Raw genomic sequence first — 18,492 nt, 5'->3', positions numbered from 1 at the left:
TCCCATATGGCAAGTTACCATAGAATTGTGGCACACCTCAAATTAAACTACATTTAGTCATGATTGAATAGTGGACCCCCTCAGAATTTTGGGGGTTAACTTTGAATCTAAGTGGACAGCTGGGTGCAGACCAACTGCCACAGTTCTAGATAAAAGCTGAAATATCTGCATAACTGTGTTAAGGAAGGCAAGACTTATTATTGACTGTGGTCTATGGGATAAGGGACATACTCCCAGGACTGCCAAAAAGACTTTGCTGCTGCTGGTAGATACAAGAATGTAGACACTGCTGCGAAAAGAGACTCAGACTTGCAAATTTGCCAGAATAGATAATGCTGGTCGTGTACTTTACCCAAATGCAAGGGTGGCAGGTACCTGCACAGGAAACTCATCTAGTGAGGAAATTACATTTACCTGAACAGGATTTAGTAGGCTTTTTAACTCGCCCAGCAAGCTTTCACCCATATTATTTCCACTCCGAGTATTTGCCAACACTATTAGCGGAGTCCAACGTGGTCCAAAGGAAGAAGCAAACTGTAAAAGAGAAAAAATACAGAGATCAGCCTATGTCAAGCGTATTGAAATATAGCACATTTCATCCACCACGGCAAGTATGCATATAGCTTGATTCACATAAGCCCATTTTCCTCCCTAAAGTGCTTTCCCCTCACGTCTAGCACATCTTGAACATCGTTACCTGTGAAACGTACACTTGATTTCAAAGTGCATACAAGTTAAAGTTGTGTCACATTTGCATAACATACAGTTTACGCCTGCCCAATATGGCGATTTAAAACTGTAGCAAATGAACTACTTCAGTTTTACTTCTCATGGTCTGTTCCCGTTTCAAATATAGACAAAATCTTTTTACACACAAAGCAAAGGTGCACCACCAAGGGGTTCTACCAGCAAAGACAAATCAAATGTCCATATTCAACAGTTCTTTGATGTTTCTTTTATTTCTTTTTTTTTCTCTTTATTATTGTTCCAGAAGAAACAGTGCAATCAACACAACGGACAGCCGACGCGTTTCGTCCATATACAGGACTTCTTCAGGTAATGAGGATAAAGTAGGAAAGGCAAATCCAGTCGTTTTCAATAGGGCGTGTAATATCTTACTGGTCGTTGTTCCTCATCAACTGCAATATATTAAAGAAAACGATCATCCTGAGGTAACTTGATAAGATGTAAGAATGAACAGCAAGTCAACGTCCACATGAATGGGCGTTATTCCATAACACAAACGATATTCCATTATAAAGTAATGTCCTGAATGTATCTCCCAATGCTGTTTAACAGAGACAAGCAATGGATAATTTGTTAGGCGTCTCCTTCTGACAACCTCCAAATGACGGTGATAGTTGAGGAACAGTGAAAAAGATCTTTTTTCTGAAGGTCCTTATCGCATTCTGTCTACTTCATCTAGCATCACCTGCGTGTAGTATATGTTTCTACTGATGAAGTGATCATATTCTGCCTATAATTAGTCAGATAAGAGAGGAGGCGTCCCCATTGAAGAATTATCATCAGTTATTACACCCCAGAGTGTCTCCAGACCAGCCAAAATACAGGCATAGTGGCGCGAACCTCGTTACGGAGGGAGAGAAAGGCGTGAGCAGCAGGTTGCGGGATACGATAACTATCACCGTCATTTGGAGGTTGTCAGAAGGAGACGCCTAACAAATTATCCATTTCTTGTCTCTATTAAACAGCATTGGGAGATACATTCAGGACATTACCTTATAATGGAATATCATTTGTGTTATGGAATAACGCCCATTCATGTGGACGTGAACTTGCTGTTCATTCTTACATCTTATCAAGTTACCTCAGGACCATCTTTTTCTTTAATATATTGCAGTTGAGGAGGAACGACGACCAGTAAGATATTACACGCCCTACTGAAAACGACTGAAGGGGCCTTTCCTACTTTATCCTCATGCCCTGAAGAAGTCCTGTATATGGACGAAACGCGTCGGCTGTCCGTTGTGTTGATTGCACTGTTTCTTCTGGAACAATAACAAAGAGAAAAAAAAAAAAAGAAACATCAAAGAACTGTTGAATATGGACATTTGATTTGTCTTTGCTGGTAGAACCCCTTGGTGGTGCACCTATGCTTTGTTTGTAAATTGACTGTGGTCCCGTTTGGGAACTAGTACTGTGGCGGTAGGTACTATACAGTGTGTACACCTTCCACACCAGAAATAGTGGGTAATTACCAATAGAGTAGACAATCCGGGTTAGGTGTCTGGACTTCTTTCTCTCATAGACAACATCTTATCTTTACTGTGTACATTGATCCACTAGGTCTTTCTCTATTTCTATAATGAAAGAATCATTCATGATAAAATAAATAAATAAAACATTAGCATTAGTGATATTCTAAACCTAATTCATGCCAATATGCTGCTTGAGCACATACAGCATCATTATTTTTGGGTCACTGGTAGTCAATTGCAACATGTTATAACTTCCCAGTGGTGCATGGCTCACCAAGGTAGTCACACCCACATTCTCATGGTAGCCAGTTTCCCATCTCAGAGCAAATAGGCTTCTCAGTGACTTTCAGCAAGTCTTCTGAAATTGAACACTCTGCCCGATCCCTCTATGGTGTCTGACAAAGTGGATCACAGCATCAATCTGTACCATCTCAAAGACGATACACAACATTACAGTCTAGCTGCACCCTCAAAGTAAAACAGTCAGAATTTATGTCACACTTCATCAAACACCTGATATTTGACAGATCGGCCCTAAAGCTGGCTCTATTCATTACATGCCCTCTCTGATGCTCCTGTTTGGCAAATACCTACTCCAATACCAGAGGCCTAATTACCATAGGGAGGCCAAGCCATGCTTTACAGCGGTGTTCACCTACATGACATATAACCAGTGCAGACAAAGTATGTGTACATTGGCAAACCCAGCAGGTCCTTGCTGTAAAATCTTTGCAGTGGCACATTATCTATGGAGTAATGTGAACATAGGATCAGTTCTCATAGTAAAATATTTCTGTAAAAAGTCGACAGTCTCCAACTGTGAGGAAGCACTGCCTTCCACCAATGAAACTGTGCAGTGGGCAGGGTGCATTGTAGGTAAAAGTTAGGAAATGTGCCTTAATTGCATGGCATCTCTTGGTAGTGAAAAACAGGCATTTTGGTTTCTCAGTACTGTGAGGCTGGCCTCTCATAGGAATGCATTGGGGAATGCCTGATATTTGCTTCAGTGGTAATTCCTGACGTGAGAGGAGTAGAATAGTCAAGTTTGGTATGTTTGGAAACGTGGTAATGAATGCTGCGCAATGGTGTACACAGATTTATTATCACTAGTTTAGAAATGCCACTTTTAGAAGTGGGCATTTCTGTGTGCTATCTATTTCTGTGCCTGCCTGATGTGTATTGCATGTCTTGTTCTGGATTGACAGGGGCTGGATGAGTCAGCACTAGGCTCAATAGACCAATGTGCATTTGGAGTGGTGGGAGAAGTAGCACCTGGGACTGAAAGGGACTGTGCCTACCTTCCACAATGCTGGCTCCGCCCCCCTGTGGTGTCTTTGGGGCCAAAGTCTACACTGACAAAGGGGGTGGTGGTGCACTTTCAGAGAAAGATGTGAGTGCCCCTAGATCTGGTTTGGATCGGGCTCAGAGCCCTGAGAACAAAGACTAACATAGTATAAATACTGGGGCTGTAACACAATGAAGGTGGATCCTGCTTGGAGCTGAAAGAGACTGTGTGGAACCAAGGGGGGGTGTCGGGGTGTCAATGGGCTGCCAGTGGACCACCATCTGGACTTTGCAGGTGTGCTGGTCTGAGCCTGCCTCCCCTGCTCTTGATCCCCGGTGATTTTCCAGGGCTTTGTGGGTTTCTCTGGGTCCTGTAAAAACAGCGCGTGGTGAGTTTTGTGGTCTCCTCCGGTTACTTTCCAGCACGTGCGGTAAGCTGCACAGGGTATGGAAAGAGCGTGTTGAGCATTCTGGTGGCTTCACAGAAAGCGCATGGTGAGCGATATGGGGGTGCCCACAGTGCGTGGTTAGTGCTGCCCGGTCCCTGTTGCTTGGGGCAGCCGGAGGGAAGAGCTGGAAATTGGAAGCGCTCTCCCAGCACTTGCTTTTCTTTTGGTTCCAAATCAGGCATTGCTAAGTGCCAGGACGGGACAAGGAAACAAAGTGGAAGCCAGGCAGTGAAAGCCTGGTTGCGGGGGGCTCCATGGAGAACGAGGAGAGTCCAGCGGACGTCAGGGAGAGAGGAAGCCTGTTGGTCGGCCGGGCTCCCGGGACGACGAGGAGAGCAACGCGTGTCTGCAAACATTGTTAGCATAAAGCAAAGAAAGAGTCCTTACAGTGGAGCGGGGAAGCTGGAGAAGTGCTTCCGCCCTCGCTGACCATGTGGTAGGACGGGCAGCCTATGAGGGCTCAAGTCAGATGACTGCCCCCGGGATCGGGTGCCGTTGCGCCGCCTGCAGGTGGGCCACAGCGCCTTTCTTCTCTGTTTGGGGGTGGTGAGAAAACCCAACAGAGCCCCCAAGCTCAAAACGCTGCGGGAATTGCAGCCTCTGCTCGTGTCCGCCCGCTCCTTGGGGGCATGGATTTTCCCTATGAAGAGGGAGCTGAGCCTGCACATCTCTATTGGCCTGGCATGACAGTTGACCCATGTTGTAGTGGGAAGCAGTACTGAGTGAGACGGGTGAGTGGGATCACACACCGGGAGGGCCCTGGAGAGGTCACCCCACTGAGGGAGGGATGCCTACCCCTCCCCCGCTATAGAAACCTCTTGGGACTTCCTGAGGCACGGTTGTACGAGGGCAGGTGCACTGTAGCCTACGCTGGGAGGGAGACAGTGGCCGCATATGATAGCATGTGGTTGATTCCTGTTTTCTGGGTGCTTTTAACCACCTGCTATTGTACGTGCCTTGATGTCATGATGTGGGTTGGTCTGCATCCCCTCAAGAAGTTGCGTCCATAAGGACTGGGCAGTAATGGTGGTGATATGACTACTGGTGGCCTGAGGGTTCAAATATGCGCATAGCAATAATGTGACTATGATGAACGCATAATATATGGTACAGGTGCCATATTGTGATAAGAGTTGCACCACCTGTACAGTGAGTGAAGAAGATGATAACCCGTACACGCAGCAAGTGTTTACTCTGGTACACTCGTGATGATGGTGGGCAGGATGGGTTGTGTTGATGTAATGCACTGCTGTTGATCATGTGCTACATAATATGCTATGAGGTGTATGCCTAAAAGGTTTATGCTAAGTGCCCTATGGACAGTGGTAACTGGTTGTCTTCACTGCCCATGATATGATGGTTATGACTGTGGCCCGATTGTATTGTATTGTATTGTATTGTAAGGGGAGCTTGTAAAGCGCACTGACACCGTGGGTTTCCTGGCGCCGGTTGGATGCAGAGGGAAACAGAAAAACTTAGCTGGATTGAGGGAAAAGCCATGTTTTTAGGGATTTGCGGAAGAGAATGAGAGAATTAGAGGTTTTGAGAGAGAGGGGGAAAGAGTTCCAGAGTTTAGGGGCCAAGAATGCGAATCTCCGGCCTCCAGATCTGCAAAGTTTGATAGGGGGGATGGACAAGAGGTGGAGGTGAGAAGATCTCAGGTTACGTAATGGGCAGTAGAGCCTGATGAGGGATTTCAGAAAAACGGGACAGGAGCCAGATAGAGATTTAAAGGTGAGGCAGCCGATCTTAAAGGCTGCCCTCGAGATGACAGGGAGCCAGTGCAGTTTAAAGAGAAGGGGTTTGGCGGATTGCCATTTCGGAATCCCAAGGGCCAATCTCGCCGCTTGATTTTGAACAGATTGCAGTCTGGAGAGAGATGTTTTAGGCAGACCGTGGTAAATAGAGTTCGAAAAATCCAAGCGAGAGAGGACGAGGGCCATGATAACTTGCAGAAGGGCTTCAGGAGTGAGGAGATAAGCCACCTTCCTGATCCTGCGCAGCTGGAACATGCAGGAGGAGACCACAGTCCCCACTTGGGGCCCGAGAGAAAGGCCGGAGTCAATAGTGACCCCGAGACTCTTCACCGAGGCCACGGGGGTGGGAGGCGGGCCGAGTTCTGCTGGCCAAAAGTGCGGACCCCAGTGGGTAGAGCTCCTGCCAGGAAGAAGGAGCTCCGTCTTTCCGGGGTTCAGTTTGAGCTGGTTTTGACACATCCACTGAAGGATGTGGGACATAGCTGCCTGGAAATTAGGAATAGCAGAGGGGGAATTGAGAGGAAAGATGAGTTGCAGGTCGTCCGCGTAATTAAAAACGGTGACGTCCCACTGCCTCAAAGAAAATAGAAGGGGGCGAAGATAGAGGTTGAAGAGAAGAGGGGATAAAGAGGAGCCCTGGGGGACCCCACAGGGCGAGTGCTCCCTAGGGGCTCTGAAAGTGCCCAGGCTGAGGGTCTGAGACCTCCCGGTCTGGAAGGATTTGACCCATGCCAGCGCCAGGCCCTGGATGCCAGCCTGCTCGACACGGTGGAGAAGGATGTTGTGGTCCACCGTGTCGAAAGCGGCTGACAGATCTAATAACACCAAGGCCTGGGGGGTACCCTTGTCAGCGCCGTCTCTCAAGGCATCCAGCACGGCCAAGATCACAGTCTCCGTAGAGTGGCCGGGTCTGAAGCCGGCCTGGTTGGCCTCGAGAAAGTTGGAACTCTCGATGAACTGTGAGAGACAGGCGGTGGCGTGGGCTTCCAGAATTTTGGAGAAGAAGGGCAAGAGGGAGATAGGGCGGTAGTTCGCCGGGACGGCGGGGTCAGCACCAGGCTTCTTCAGTAGAGGCACCAAAACGGCCTCCTTGAAGGAGCTGGGCACCGTGCCGGAAGAAAGAGAGGAGTTCAGCAGGGGAAGGATGCAGTCGGGTAGAGAAAGGCAGATGTCGCGGAGTATGGAAGGGGGACAACAATCGTCTGGAGATCCAGACTTAGTACGGGAGGCCAATGTGGCCAAGGATGTGGGATCTAAAGGAGGAAACTGAGTGAGATTGGCCCTGGAATGTATATAATCCCCTGAAAATATCATATCTAGTGCCAGGTGGCATAGTGTACATATGTGATTGCATTCTAAAGTGTTTTATGAGTAATACAAAGGCAATTGTTACATAACCTAGTGTGGAGTTTCTTTTGTGGCGTGCCTAGTGTTTCGCTGCTGTGTGAGTGTATTGCGCAAACGCTTTACACATTGCCTCTGGGATAAGCCTGACTGCTCGTGTCAAGTTACCAAGGGGGTAAGCAGGGGTCATCTTCAGCGTGTAACTCCCTAGCCCTGACTAGAGTGGTGGTTTATGCCTGGCTTATACATTTGCCCTAACCAACCAGAAATACCAATTCTAACAGAGTGCATTCCTTTAAGTGGGGAAGAGAGATGTTCACTTCAAAGTCATCCTGGAAAAGAAATCCTGTTCCCACTAACACATGCATCCATTGCCTGCCCTCCCCTAAACCACTCAGGCCTCCCCCAACTCTATATTCAATTAGATCTACATTAGTAAATTCAGATGAGCTACCCAAGAAAATCTGCATTATATGTGAATCACTGAGCCAGGCACAGCTCAGAGAGGCTGCATTCAATTACATTAATTCTGCAGAGTCCCTTCAACTGCCACATAAACTTCCTGCAGAGGACAAAGATGCTCATGCAAGGCTGGGTTACCAACGATCTGAGTGAGGTGAAAGAGAAGAAGGGGACATGGTAGTGACGTAGTGATTGATAGTGGGTAGGTAAGTTTGGATGGAGAGACCTGCAATAGGGTGGGGAGAAGGTGTGCTGTGATTTTGGGCAAGAAGATATAGGGGGGGGGGCGGGGTTGATTTGTATAGCAGTGTGAAAAGAGATATAATCACGAAGGTAGGATGTTGCTGTGTAGGGACCAGGGCTCTATACACCTGTGGCCACCATGCAAACTGGCCAGTCCCTCACACACCAAACACCACTTCCTGTAAATACGACAAGGAACAAGAAGCGGTCCAAGCGGAGAACACATACAAAAGGACTTATAGGGAAAATAGCCCAATTATGTCAAAAAGGAGTAGAAAGGAAATAAACAAAGAAGCTCATCACGTAATTAATGCCTCTATGTAATTTCTTGTCTTGTCGGGGGAAAGGATAACAAGCAAAGAGGTCGGCATTGAATTCCTGTGGCAAGTAATTATCGATCAAGAAAATGCTAGGAGAGCCTAGAAGTCACAGCCAGGTCCTAGGTAGTGAAGCTGCTGATGTGTGTTGCATATGCTTGCATCTTCTTGCTGGGAGTAGGATTGTCTTCATGCCCGGAGCTACTTCACCTCCTAAAACAGGCCGTCCCTCAATGTAGACAGAAGCGGTTACAGCATATGAGGTAGATTAACAATATCCACCATAGTGGTTGCAGGTCCTGAAAGAAGGGTTAAGCTTCAATCTCACACTAAATCTAGCAAGATCACACAGCCATCCAAAGGTCAGGCAACGAATACTGCTGAAAAAAGATGAAAAAAAGAAGGTCATCAATGTGAGATTTTGTGACACTTCAGGCCCATAGACTTGCCCTGGGACAGCCTTTACAATGTCAGGCCAATACTGTCCAAAATGAATAAACACTGTGCAGTCAATCACAGTATTAGACCCAGTGGTTTCCGGCTGGCTGGGACGTATCGAAGCCAGTTAGAATTCACAGCTCCAGATAGGATGAGTAGTATACACGTGTCCGATAACCTGTGCTCACCCTTGGGTAACTTGGCACCGAGCAGTCAGGCTTATCCTCAGGGCCCAAGTGTAAAGTATTGTCACAACACCACCCTCACAACACACTGCGTGTGCCACAAAAAGACTATTGTCTTTGCATTACACACACACTGAAATCAAAACGAGATACACATTGTATATGCACATTACAGTTTTATGCAATTGTCGAAATTCCCCATTAGCAGAAAGGACAAGCAGTCACAGGTCTTTGACTATGCTTCATGACCCAGCCTCTCAGTCACGCAACTACCCCAGCCAATAATACACGTTGCCCCTGCTGGCACCCTGTTGACTAGACAGTCAGAACCACCTAAAAAGTAAAGAAACAGTTACTTAGTTTCGTCCGTCTAGTTTAGACCTTAAGATGCCCAGCGGCACCTACACGAGTGCGGGATCACTATCCCCTCCATAGACAAAAGGGTGCGAACGAAGATATGAGCTGCTGTAGCTCCCGCCAGCCAGCCATAGGTGCCCACAAGGCACAACAAAAACTCCCTAGGGAGGCACCACATTGTTCTCCACAACTAAGTACCTTGTTGTGTGTGTCCAGGGAGAGGGAGCCACCGACCTAGGATGGAGGCCACGATGTCGGGCACTGTCGTTCTCCCAATATGGAGGTCAAAGACAATCTCAGATCCCAGCTCAGATCCCCCAGCACCACTCGGACACCACAGGCTCCGGAGTGAAAACTAGCACACATCCCCTGGTTGCAAGCATTGAGCCCTTAGTCTGTGCAAGCTTCCTCTACACTCCTCAAACTCATCACGTCCCGGCACCTAAGGTGGCTGTTGATCTCTACGAGCACACTCCACTGCACAGTGTGATGACAGTACAGTCTTTGTCCCAACCGATGATCACTTCCACATGTTTCCGCAGCACCCTGTACGATCCTTCTGATCTTGTGGAAACGGGGAGATTCTTTGCGTCCCTGGGATCTCGTGGACAGAAGGCCAGGCCCTTGGAGAGTACTTAGGGACAAGGCCATGACAGTTGCCACTTAGATTCAGGCCAGCAATGTCCAGGCAAAATCGACCAAGTGATGGTCCACTTCCTGGAGTATGACAAGCCCCAGGCCACCACAAGTCTGTAGATAATCCAGGTGCGGTTCCTCCTACCCAAATGATTCCTCATGACAATGTCCCATCATCAAACCGGCGTAGTATGGTTCCAAATCCCAAAGCGTCTCTACTTTTAGAGGCCAGAGCCCCAGGAGTTATACCCACATTGGGCTTCGAAGATTCGATCAGCTCAAAAGGCCACCTTTGAAATGCACAGGCCCTCTCTAAATGTTATCCTCTCTGCCATCCTACCCCTGGATGTTTATTCACTATTTTTAGTGAGGCCAAAACCCAGCTCCTTGAAATGCAATGCCAATTCTACACCCACATAACCGTCCCTGAAATGCCCCTCAGAGTCAGAGGTCCGCAGTTTCCCTTGAGTCCCTAGTTTATAGCCTTGTATCAGGAATGTCCAGCTTTTAGCTGTCCCCCTAGCACCCAGATGCGATTTGATCTAATTTTTATTAGCAGTTTGATATCATGCCACACAAGGCAATACAGTTTGTATACACACATAACATGAAATAAACTTAACACTTAAAAGAAACTCCAGTCATCTTAAAATGTATACATTGTACAGTAAATAAATCTATTACTACCAAACCCTACCTACCCCATAAAAGATATTTACAATCTACAAGTACTAGTTTTTCCCTGCTATCTGATCAGTATTAGAACACTAAAATCTATCCTGCTTCCGGTATAAGCACTCTACCTTAGATCCATTTTCACGAAGATAAGATATTATTCAGATTTCTAAACAAGGTAAACATTGTCAACGTGAAAAATGCAATTCACTTCTATGCAAAATAAAGAAGCAGTATTGCAAAATACAGTTATTTTTACACTGTACACGATTGGGCAAGATGGGCATTGGGATTGTAAGTACAAGGTAAACCATTATCATTGTTCAAAATACAAATTATTTTGTGCAAAATAAAGCAACAGTAATACAAAGTGCAGTTATAATTATACAAGTATGTTTATACTGTACAAATGGCAAGATAGGCATTGGGATTGTATACACATGATAAACAATAATCATTGTGCAAACTACAATTTCTTTTGTGCACAATAGCGCGGTTTGTGAAAAATAGGGTTATAATTATGCAGAGTGCTATTAGGCAAGGTAGGAATTACTTTTAAACACAATACACTCTCTTTAAAAAGTGACAAATAATACTTGTATTTGTGCAAAAAGAGCAATCAAAAATAGGGGACCTCAATGTACTCCTTCCATATTACTTGTGCGGGGCACCACTCTGCTCAAATAACTGCTCATAAACAACAGACAGGAAATTCCCTACTGCATAGCACGATGTATTATCATATGTTCGATTTAATATCATTACATCATTTGTACGGTGGACCTGTGTAATTCTAAAAGCAGATAACTGTTATTTTCTTCTGCTATTATCAAAATATGAGCTGGCTATGAGTAAGTGCAGAAAGGTTAATGATACATTTTGACAAAAGGGACACTAGTCTATATCTGACCAGGTTTGTCTAGCCAGCTTTAATCTTATAAAGGCTGCCCCAGCCTAACCTTCAAGGCCAACTTCCTTATATAAGCACTTTTATATCCGACAGGTAAGGCTGAATATGCCCCTCATAACTTGAATCCTTTAAAATTATACAAATTATCCCTCTTACACACAAGTTCGATGTCACTCTTCCTGGAGCCCTCTTTTACAAAAAGCTTTAATGTTTGTGTCTGCTGTACAACAGGCAACCCTTGAAGTTCAACCCCGACTGCAACATCTAGGATTACCTTAAAACTGAAGAAGTTAGCATCCCATCTGTCAGCATATGTCTCCTGCAGACAAGATTTTATGATTTGGCTTAAGGAGCCCTCATCAGTTCTAAAGAGACTAAACCAGAAATTAAAAAGCCGTTGTTTGTACTTAAATAGTATACGAATGAGACACAGTTCTAACATCTGAACACTATTTATTGATCCTCTGGGTAGGCTAAGCCATTTCTTACAGACATTAATTTTTATGCTTTGCACCCTTCTCAAATATTTTACGAGCAACACCTCAGAACCATACAACAGACTAACGATTTTAGCATTGTATATCTCTCTAAGCACTTTAATGGACTTATGGCCCAATACTGAGTCCATCCTATATTAGCACCTACAATGGCCTAAACCCGCTCCTCCTGGATGTCAATATGAGGCGATAAGTTGAGGTTATATCTAAAGAGAAGACCAGGATAGCGATATTCCTTTACCTCTTCTACTGTGACACCATGTAGCCACCACTTAGACATTTTCTTCTGTATCCTCCCTTTCGAGAAGACCATTAATTCTGTCTTAGACATATTTATTTTCAATATTCAGCAAAAGCTTCTCATTGCCACTGCAGGCCAACTGGTGTAGGATCCAACAAACCCGTATCATCAGCAAAAAACATTATTGGAATGGCCTCGTTACCTAGTTTTGGCAAAAAAGATCGAACTAGATTTAATCCTACAATGGCATTCACAATATAAAAAATAAATAAATAAATAAATAAATAAATAAATATATATATATATATATATATATATATACATATATATATATATATATATATATATATATATATATATATGTGTATCTATATCACGGGAATCCTGTCAACTCAGCCACCGCGTAGTCAATCATGCACTGCCGCCAGCAAAACAGGACACGGACTCAGTCTTGGAGCCTCAATTATTTATTGCCCAAAAGGTCAAAGACGCGTTTCGCCGCTTGTTCACTCGACAATCGTTATGCAGTTGGGAAACATTTTAAAGTGGCAGTGCGTTTTCAAGTGTGTCACATGATCAACATTTTCAATTGAAATGGAAAAGATACTTTTGCGTGATTTCTTCACAGTTTAGTGTGCAAAACCTAACATTATTTATGTGCAAACTTCGCAATAAATAAATAAATAAGTATATATACAACAGTAAAATACATTTTGACATTTTAACATGTGACCCTGCAAATGTAACATGCCTTCAGCTCAGGTATAATTCGGTATGAAATAGTTACATTTTCAATCGACATCATTGTTTCACTCAGTAAAATACTGATCCTAAGCTTTTCACACATTTAAAATATTGGCAATCTGTCAGATTGTATTCATACTTAAATAGTAAAGTGTGATTAGGGTCATACACTGTTAAGGTAAGTCGCACTGTTATTGCACTTGATGGTGTTCTTGTAAAATACCTCAACACATTGCTGAATGTGAATGAAATCAACACAAAGAGTCAGGAAATATACCCTATGAGTCAGGCCACAGGTACGTAATTATTTTCGAATATTTATTGATGGCAGCCTCAGCAAACAAAGGGCATTAGTTCCAAACAGGAAGGGAACAATGGTTCCAGAAACGCATATGGCTGGTGATGAACTCTGTTTGGAACTAATGTCCTTTGTTTGCCGAGGCTGCCATGAATAAATATTCGAAAATAATTACGTACCTGTGGCCTGACTCATATGGGCAACTCTTTTTGATTGATTATATACGAAGAATCGCCACACTGCAAGCTGGCGCTGCCGATTTTCCAAATGACGAAAAGTAGACCCATCAATTGCTGGTGCAAAAGTGCTTTTTCTTATATTCGTGCCAGCGCGTCCGCCATAATATATATATAGTTATATTGTATGGTAGGATTAAATCAGAAGCATGCCATCAAAGCACCCAAAAGTGAATTGGAGACAGGCACACAGAGCCACAAGCATCAAAATGCCCACTTAGCCAAAGGGACATTTCCACATACGTAATGTCAAATCCGCTCACACTACAGGAGAGGATCTGCCATTACAAACTCATCGATCCCAAACAAGATACTGCTACTATTCTGCCCATAGGAAATATTGCTCGATAGCCTTTCTCTGACACTGACAAAGGGGGTGGTGGTGCACCTTCAGAGAAAGATATGAGTGCCCCTAGATCTGGTTTAGACCGGGCTCAGAGCCCTGAGAACAAAGACTAACATAGTATAAATACTGGGGCTGTAACACAATGAAGGTGGATCCTGCTTGGAGCCGAAAGAGACTGTGTGGAACCAAGGGGGGGGGGTGTGTCGGGGTGTCAATGGGCTGCCAGTGGAAATATTGCTCGATAGCCTTTCTCTTTGTTCCCCCATGCTAATGTGATGCGAGAAGCAGGCCCTATCGTAACAAAAGGAAAACATAACAAGTTCCTGATCAAAATAAACGTAAATGTATGGATCATGTGTTGAACAAAAGGTTACCTAATGTGCTCAATGATTGAAATTACTACAAGGTCAGAGTGCAAAGGGTATCATTTTGATACAGAAGACAAGAAAATGTGTGAAAACAAAGTACGAACTAAGTTGTCAATATCACAAATGTATTAAATTAAAACAATACAAAAATGTATTATAACAGTCACATGTGTCCTGTCCTGTTCCATCTAAAAGTTAAAAACCTTGGGGTTATTTTTGATGACCAGCTTAACTTCTCGGGCCAGATCAGCAGTGTAACCTTTCCTGCTTCTTCATACTGAAGCTTCTTAGGAAGATATTTCCTTTTATCCCCCAGGATCTTAAGAAATCAGCGGTAGCTGCCCTCGTCCTCTCGAATATTGCAATGCGCTTTATATAGGCATTGATAGAGCCCAGAGGTTAAAACTACAGTTGATACAAAATGCTGCTGCTCTGCTATTGTTAAATATACCTAGAGGGCATTCCACCTCTGATATTATTAGGTTATTGCATTGGCTCCCGATCAGGTAAAGGACTGAGTTCAAAGCCCTGTGCCTGATTCATAAGACATTGTTCGGCGGAGGGTCTGCCGATTTTCAGAATCTCTTCTCTTGGTATACCCCCCACCAGAAACCTTAGATCTACCAATGCAGGTTTCATTTTTATTTCAAAGATTTGCAAAGTCAGATGGGGAGGCAGAAGTCTGTCACACTGTGCAGCCAAATTGTGGAATCAGCTGCCTATCTCTATGAGAGTAATGTCTAACAGGCTTCTTGTTAGGAAGGCACTAAAAACAAGTCTGTTTGCACCTCCTTAAAAATCAGTCATAGCTTCTACGATCCCCTATCTCACCTCTTGGTGCCAAGACGTCTCAGCATTCGAGCACTCTATAAAACTATATCCTATAATATTCCTATACTATGTGGGTTTTAAAACAGCTCATACTTGAAGTACAATATTGTTGATATACATCACAGAGAAAACTACAACAGCCGACGCAGTGTTTTGATGAGATGTAAATCCTTAACCTTCTTCAGGACAGAGTTTTCTAAAAACAATCTGAGTGGTAAAAAACAATTTATTAACATACATAAACATGGAAATTTGCTTAATTTAAAAAAAGTCATTTCATCAATAGAACCCATAGATGAAACAGGCATCTTGTCTACTCCTATACAATATCCTAATAAAGTTAATACAGTTAGATTGAGACAGCTACACACCTAGTTACACAACACATGATCCAAAGGCGTAGAGAAATACCAAAACCTACCTCATTAAAAGCAAGAGAACTGTGCAATAACATGGCTTTTGTGTCACTCGAAAAAGCAGAGGGAAAAACTCTCCTCCATAGTCTTTAGGTTAAGAAATGATGACCTAAGGTGAAAAGCAAAGTTGGAATAAAGTATTTGTTTAAAAAAATAATGTTAACGGAAAAATTGCTATTAAGGGTAAATTTCTCAGTTGGCGTACCTTTATATCTGTAACTAATCCTCTAAGGTTTGCGTTCGTTGGAGCCACCGAAGAAGATTTACTCAATAAGGAATTTAAAATGTATGATCCTTTAGGGATTCAAAGAGAGATATTGAGTCAGACCACCAGTAAAGTAACCAACTCCGCCCATCGAAGGAGACAATTATTTAGGAAAAACACTTACCATTTTAAAAACTGGGCAGTTCAGATCGGGAACAGTGAGCCATGACTTAGGCTAGGCTTATAAAGAATTCAAATTTTTTCAATGGTTGACAGTGTTATGATAGACAGAAAAAAACAAGTGTTTTCAGTGTTAGACTGACTGAGTTAATACCTAAAATACAGTTAATATTTATCAACCTAATGGTTACCTGTAGAAGGTGCTTTGACGATAATGCAACAATGAGGATAAAATCTGTAACATCAAAGAAAAGTGACTTACTTAAACAAATCATTTGTCCAGAATGGACTAGTATAACAAGTTAATAATGTTTGTATGCAGTGGAGTCCCAAAAGTGAATGATGTTCACATTTTTGTGGCTTGCCCCTTGATTCAAGATTTCTGGGCCTGTGTGGGTAAGACCTTGTCTGATGTGCTGGGCATGGAGGTTGAGGTAAGCCCCTCTCTTATTATTTTTGGTATTATATTGACGCCTGATGGGGTGTTGGGGCTCCCTGGGCTCCAGAGTAAATTGGTATTCTACCTTGTTGTTTTGGCAAGAAGGGAGATCTGTAAGCTATGGCGCCAAGCTCTGGCCCCAACCCAGAGAGCCTGATGGAATGTGGTACGATACTTTAGAGATTTGGACCAAAAGGTCAATCAGAATAGGGGTAGAGCAGATGTGGGTTTGTTTTGGAATTTGTTAGATCGCACTGTTGGTGTTTAAATTACTTTGTATAATGCAATGATTATACCTCTTGGTCAGCTTACGAGTGTGGTTTGGCTGGGTTCCAGCATAAATACCATCAGCTGAGTCTATACCCCTTAGATAAGAGTGACAAGGGTGGTACAGATTGAGAGGTTGTTGTAGCTACGGAGATCATAAGAGGATTAAGAAAAAAATAAAAATAATAATGTTTGTATGGCAGCCAGTCAAAGGACGTTAATATGCTGTAAAAAAAACTGGAGGGGTAGGTTTCCATTACTAAATCTAAGCTCACATATTTTGTGAGGTTAAAAATAATTACTAAAATATATTTTTCAGACTTGTCAATGCCATACCACTGTCACTCTCAGTGTGTCATATCTACATACATGCAACTGAAGGGACAGGATTTCATTCCTTAATACCGGCTCACATATTTTGAAAGATTATTGCCAAAGTACATTTCAGGATCGTACTGACATACTCCATGTGCCACATCTACATCGTACCAACACCCAGAGCCTTTCTATATAGAAACCAATCTCTATCTATTTTGCCACTCCTCATTTATAGTGACCAAATCATGGGTAGGGGAACTTAAATTTAGGGCTGTATGTTGTTCCTCGGTTCTTTAAACACGGACGGTTTTGGGGATTCTATACATCCTACATGCTTAACAGCTAGATCGCTGTGTATCGTATCACTCACGCTATTGTACTCACATGGGCACAGTGTGAATACACGTAAACCATGCTTCCCATCTTAAACCGGGAAACTTCTCTGTATTCAGAGTTTAACAAAATGGCAAACAGCACTGAAAGCGGGATCAACATATTTTAGATCACCACTACAACTCAACCTATTAATATGAGTCATGGGTTTCTTAGAGTAACATCAAGCTAGTGCTATTGAGCTCAACTAGGTAAAATGATGATGAGATCACTAACTGAAACCCACTCCTTATGTTTTCTTACGAAAGGAATACACCTGACATATACTTTCTAAAGGTTGTCACTAAGCCATACATTGTAGGTGACACAAATATAAAAAGAAACGAGAAACAATTAACGTCAGGTGCCTAACCACCACCCTTATATCAGCGGGGTCCCCGGATTATAAAATGTTTCAATAAAAGAATATAGAGGCGAGACAACGTTAGTAAAATTGCCCGATACACATATTGCGCCGGGCCATGGGCTTACCTGTTTAAAATTCTGAGGCCTGCCTGAAGAACTTCCTGGTCAGGATACTAGAATCTCCTTACCTGGAGGTTTATTTCAATATATTTTTCCCGTGCCACGTGATGCAATGATAAAAAGTGATTATTAAGATCTATTTTCAACCCTATACCCAATTTTAAAATATCTCTCTTTGAATCCTTAAAGGTTCATACATTTTAAATTCCTTATTGAGTAAATCTTCAGCGGTGGCTCCAACGAGCGCAAACCTTAAAGGATTAGTTACAAATATAAAGGTACGCCACCTGAAAAATGTACCCTTAACAGCAATTTTTCCTCAAAAATTCTTTAAAAAAAATGTAAAAATGTAAAAATATACTTTATTACAACTTTGTTTTTCACCTATGGTCAGCATTTCTTAACCTAAAGACTACGGAGGAGATTTTTTTCCCTCTGCTTTTATGAGTAACACAAAATCCTTGTTATTGCAAAGTTCTCTTGCTTTTAATTAGGTAGGTTGTAGTATTTCTCTACGCCTTTGGATCATGTATTGTGTAACTAGGTGTGTAGCAGTCTCAATCTATGTATTACCTGTATTAAGATATTGTTTAGGAGTAGACAAGATGCCTGTTTCATCTATGGGTTCTTTAATGAAATGGCTTTTTTTTTTAAATAAACAATTTTATACGTTTATGTATGTTAATAAATTGTTTTTTACAACTCAGATTGTTTTTAGAAAACTCTGTCCTGAAGAAGGTGAAGGATATACATCTGACCGAAAAGCTGTTCGACTGTTGTAGTTTTCTCTGTGATGTATATCAACAATATTGTTCTTCAAGCATGAGCTGTTTTTAAACCCCCATGTGACTGTTATTATACATTTTTGTATTGTTTTAATTTAAATAAATTTGTGATATTGACATATTCGTTTGTACTTTGTTTTCACACATTTTCTTGTCTTCTGTATCAAAATGATACCCATTGCACTCT

The 18,492-nt window shown here is 42.9% G+C and overlaps 1 protein-coding gene across 1 annotated transcript in view; it reads right to left on the bottom strand.

The window, feature by feature from the left end:
• DGKE (diacylglycerol kinase epsilon) overlaps window positions 1-18,492 on the bottom strand; it is a 161,874-nt gene that overhangs the window by 121,887 nt on the left and 21,495 nt on the right. The window contains exon 3 of the mRNA XM_086930872.1: window positions 415-534. Within this exon, the coding sequence (XP_086786998.1) occupies window positions 415-534 (120 nt within the window). The remainder of the gene's footprint in view (window positions 1-414; window positions 535-18,492) is intronic.

Source organism: Lissotriton vulgaris, chromosome 7, assembly GCF_964263255.1.
Source record: "Lissotriton vulgaris chromosome 7, aLisVul1.2, whole genome shotgun sequence".
Taxonomy (NCBI): domain Eukaryota; kingdom Metazoa; phylum Chordata; class Amphibia; order Caudata; family Salamandridae; genus Lissotriton; species Lissotriton vulgaris.
Note: the sequence above shows the minus strand (reverse complement) of the source record. Positions and strands in the feature narration are given on the sequence as shown.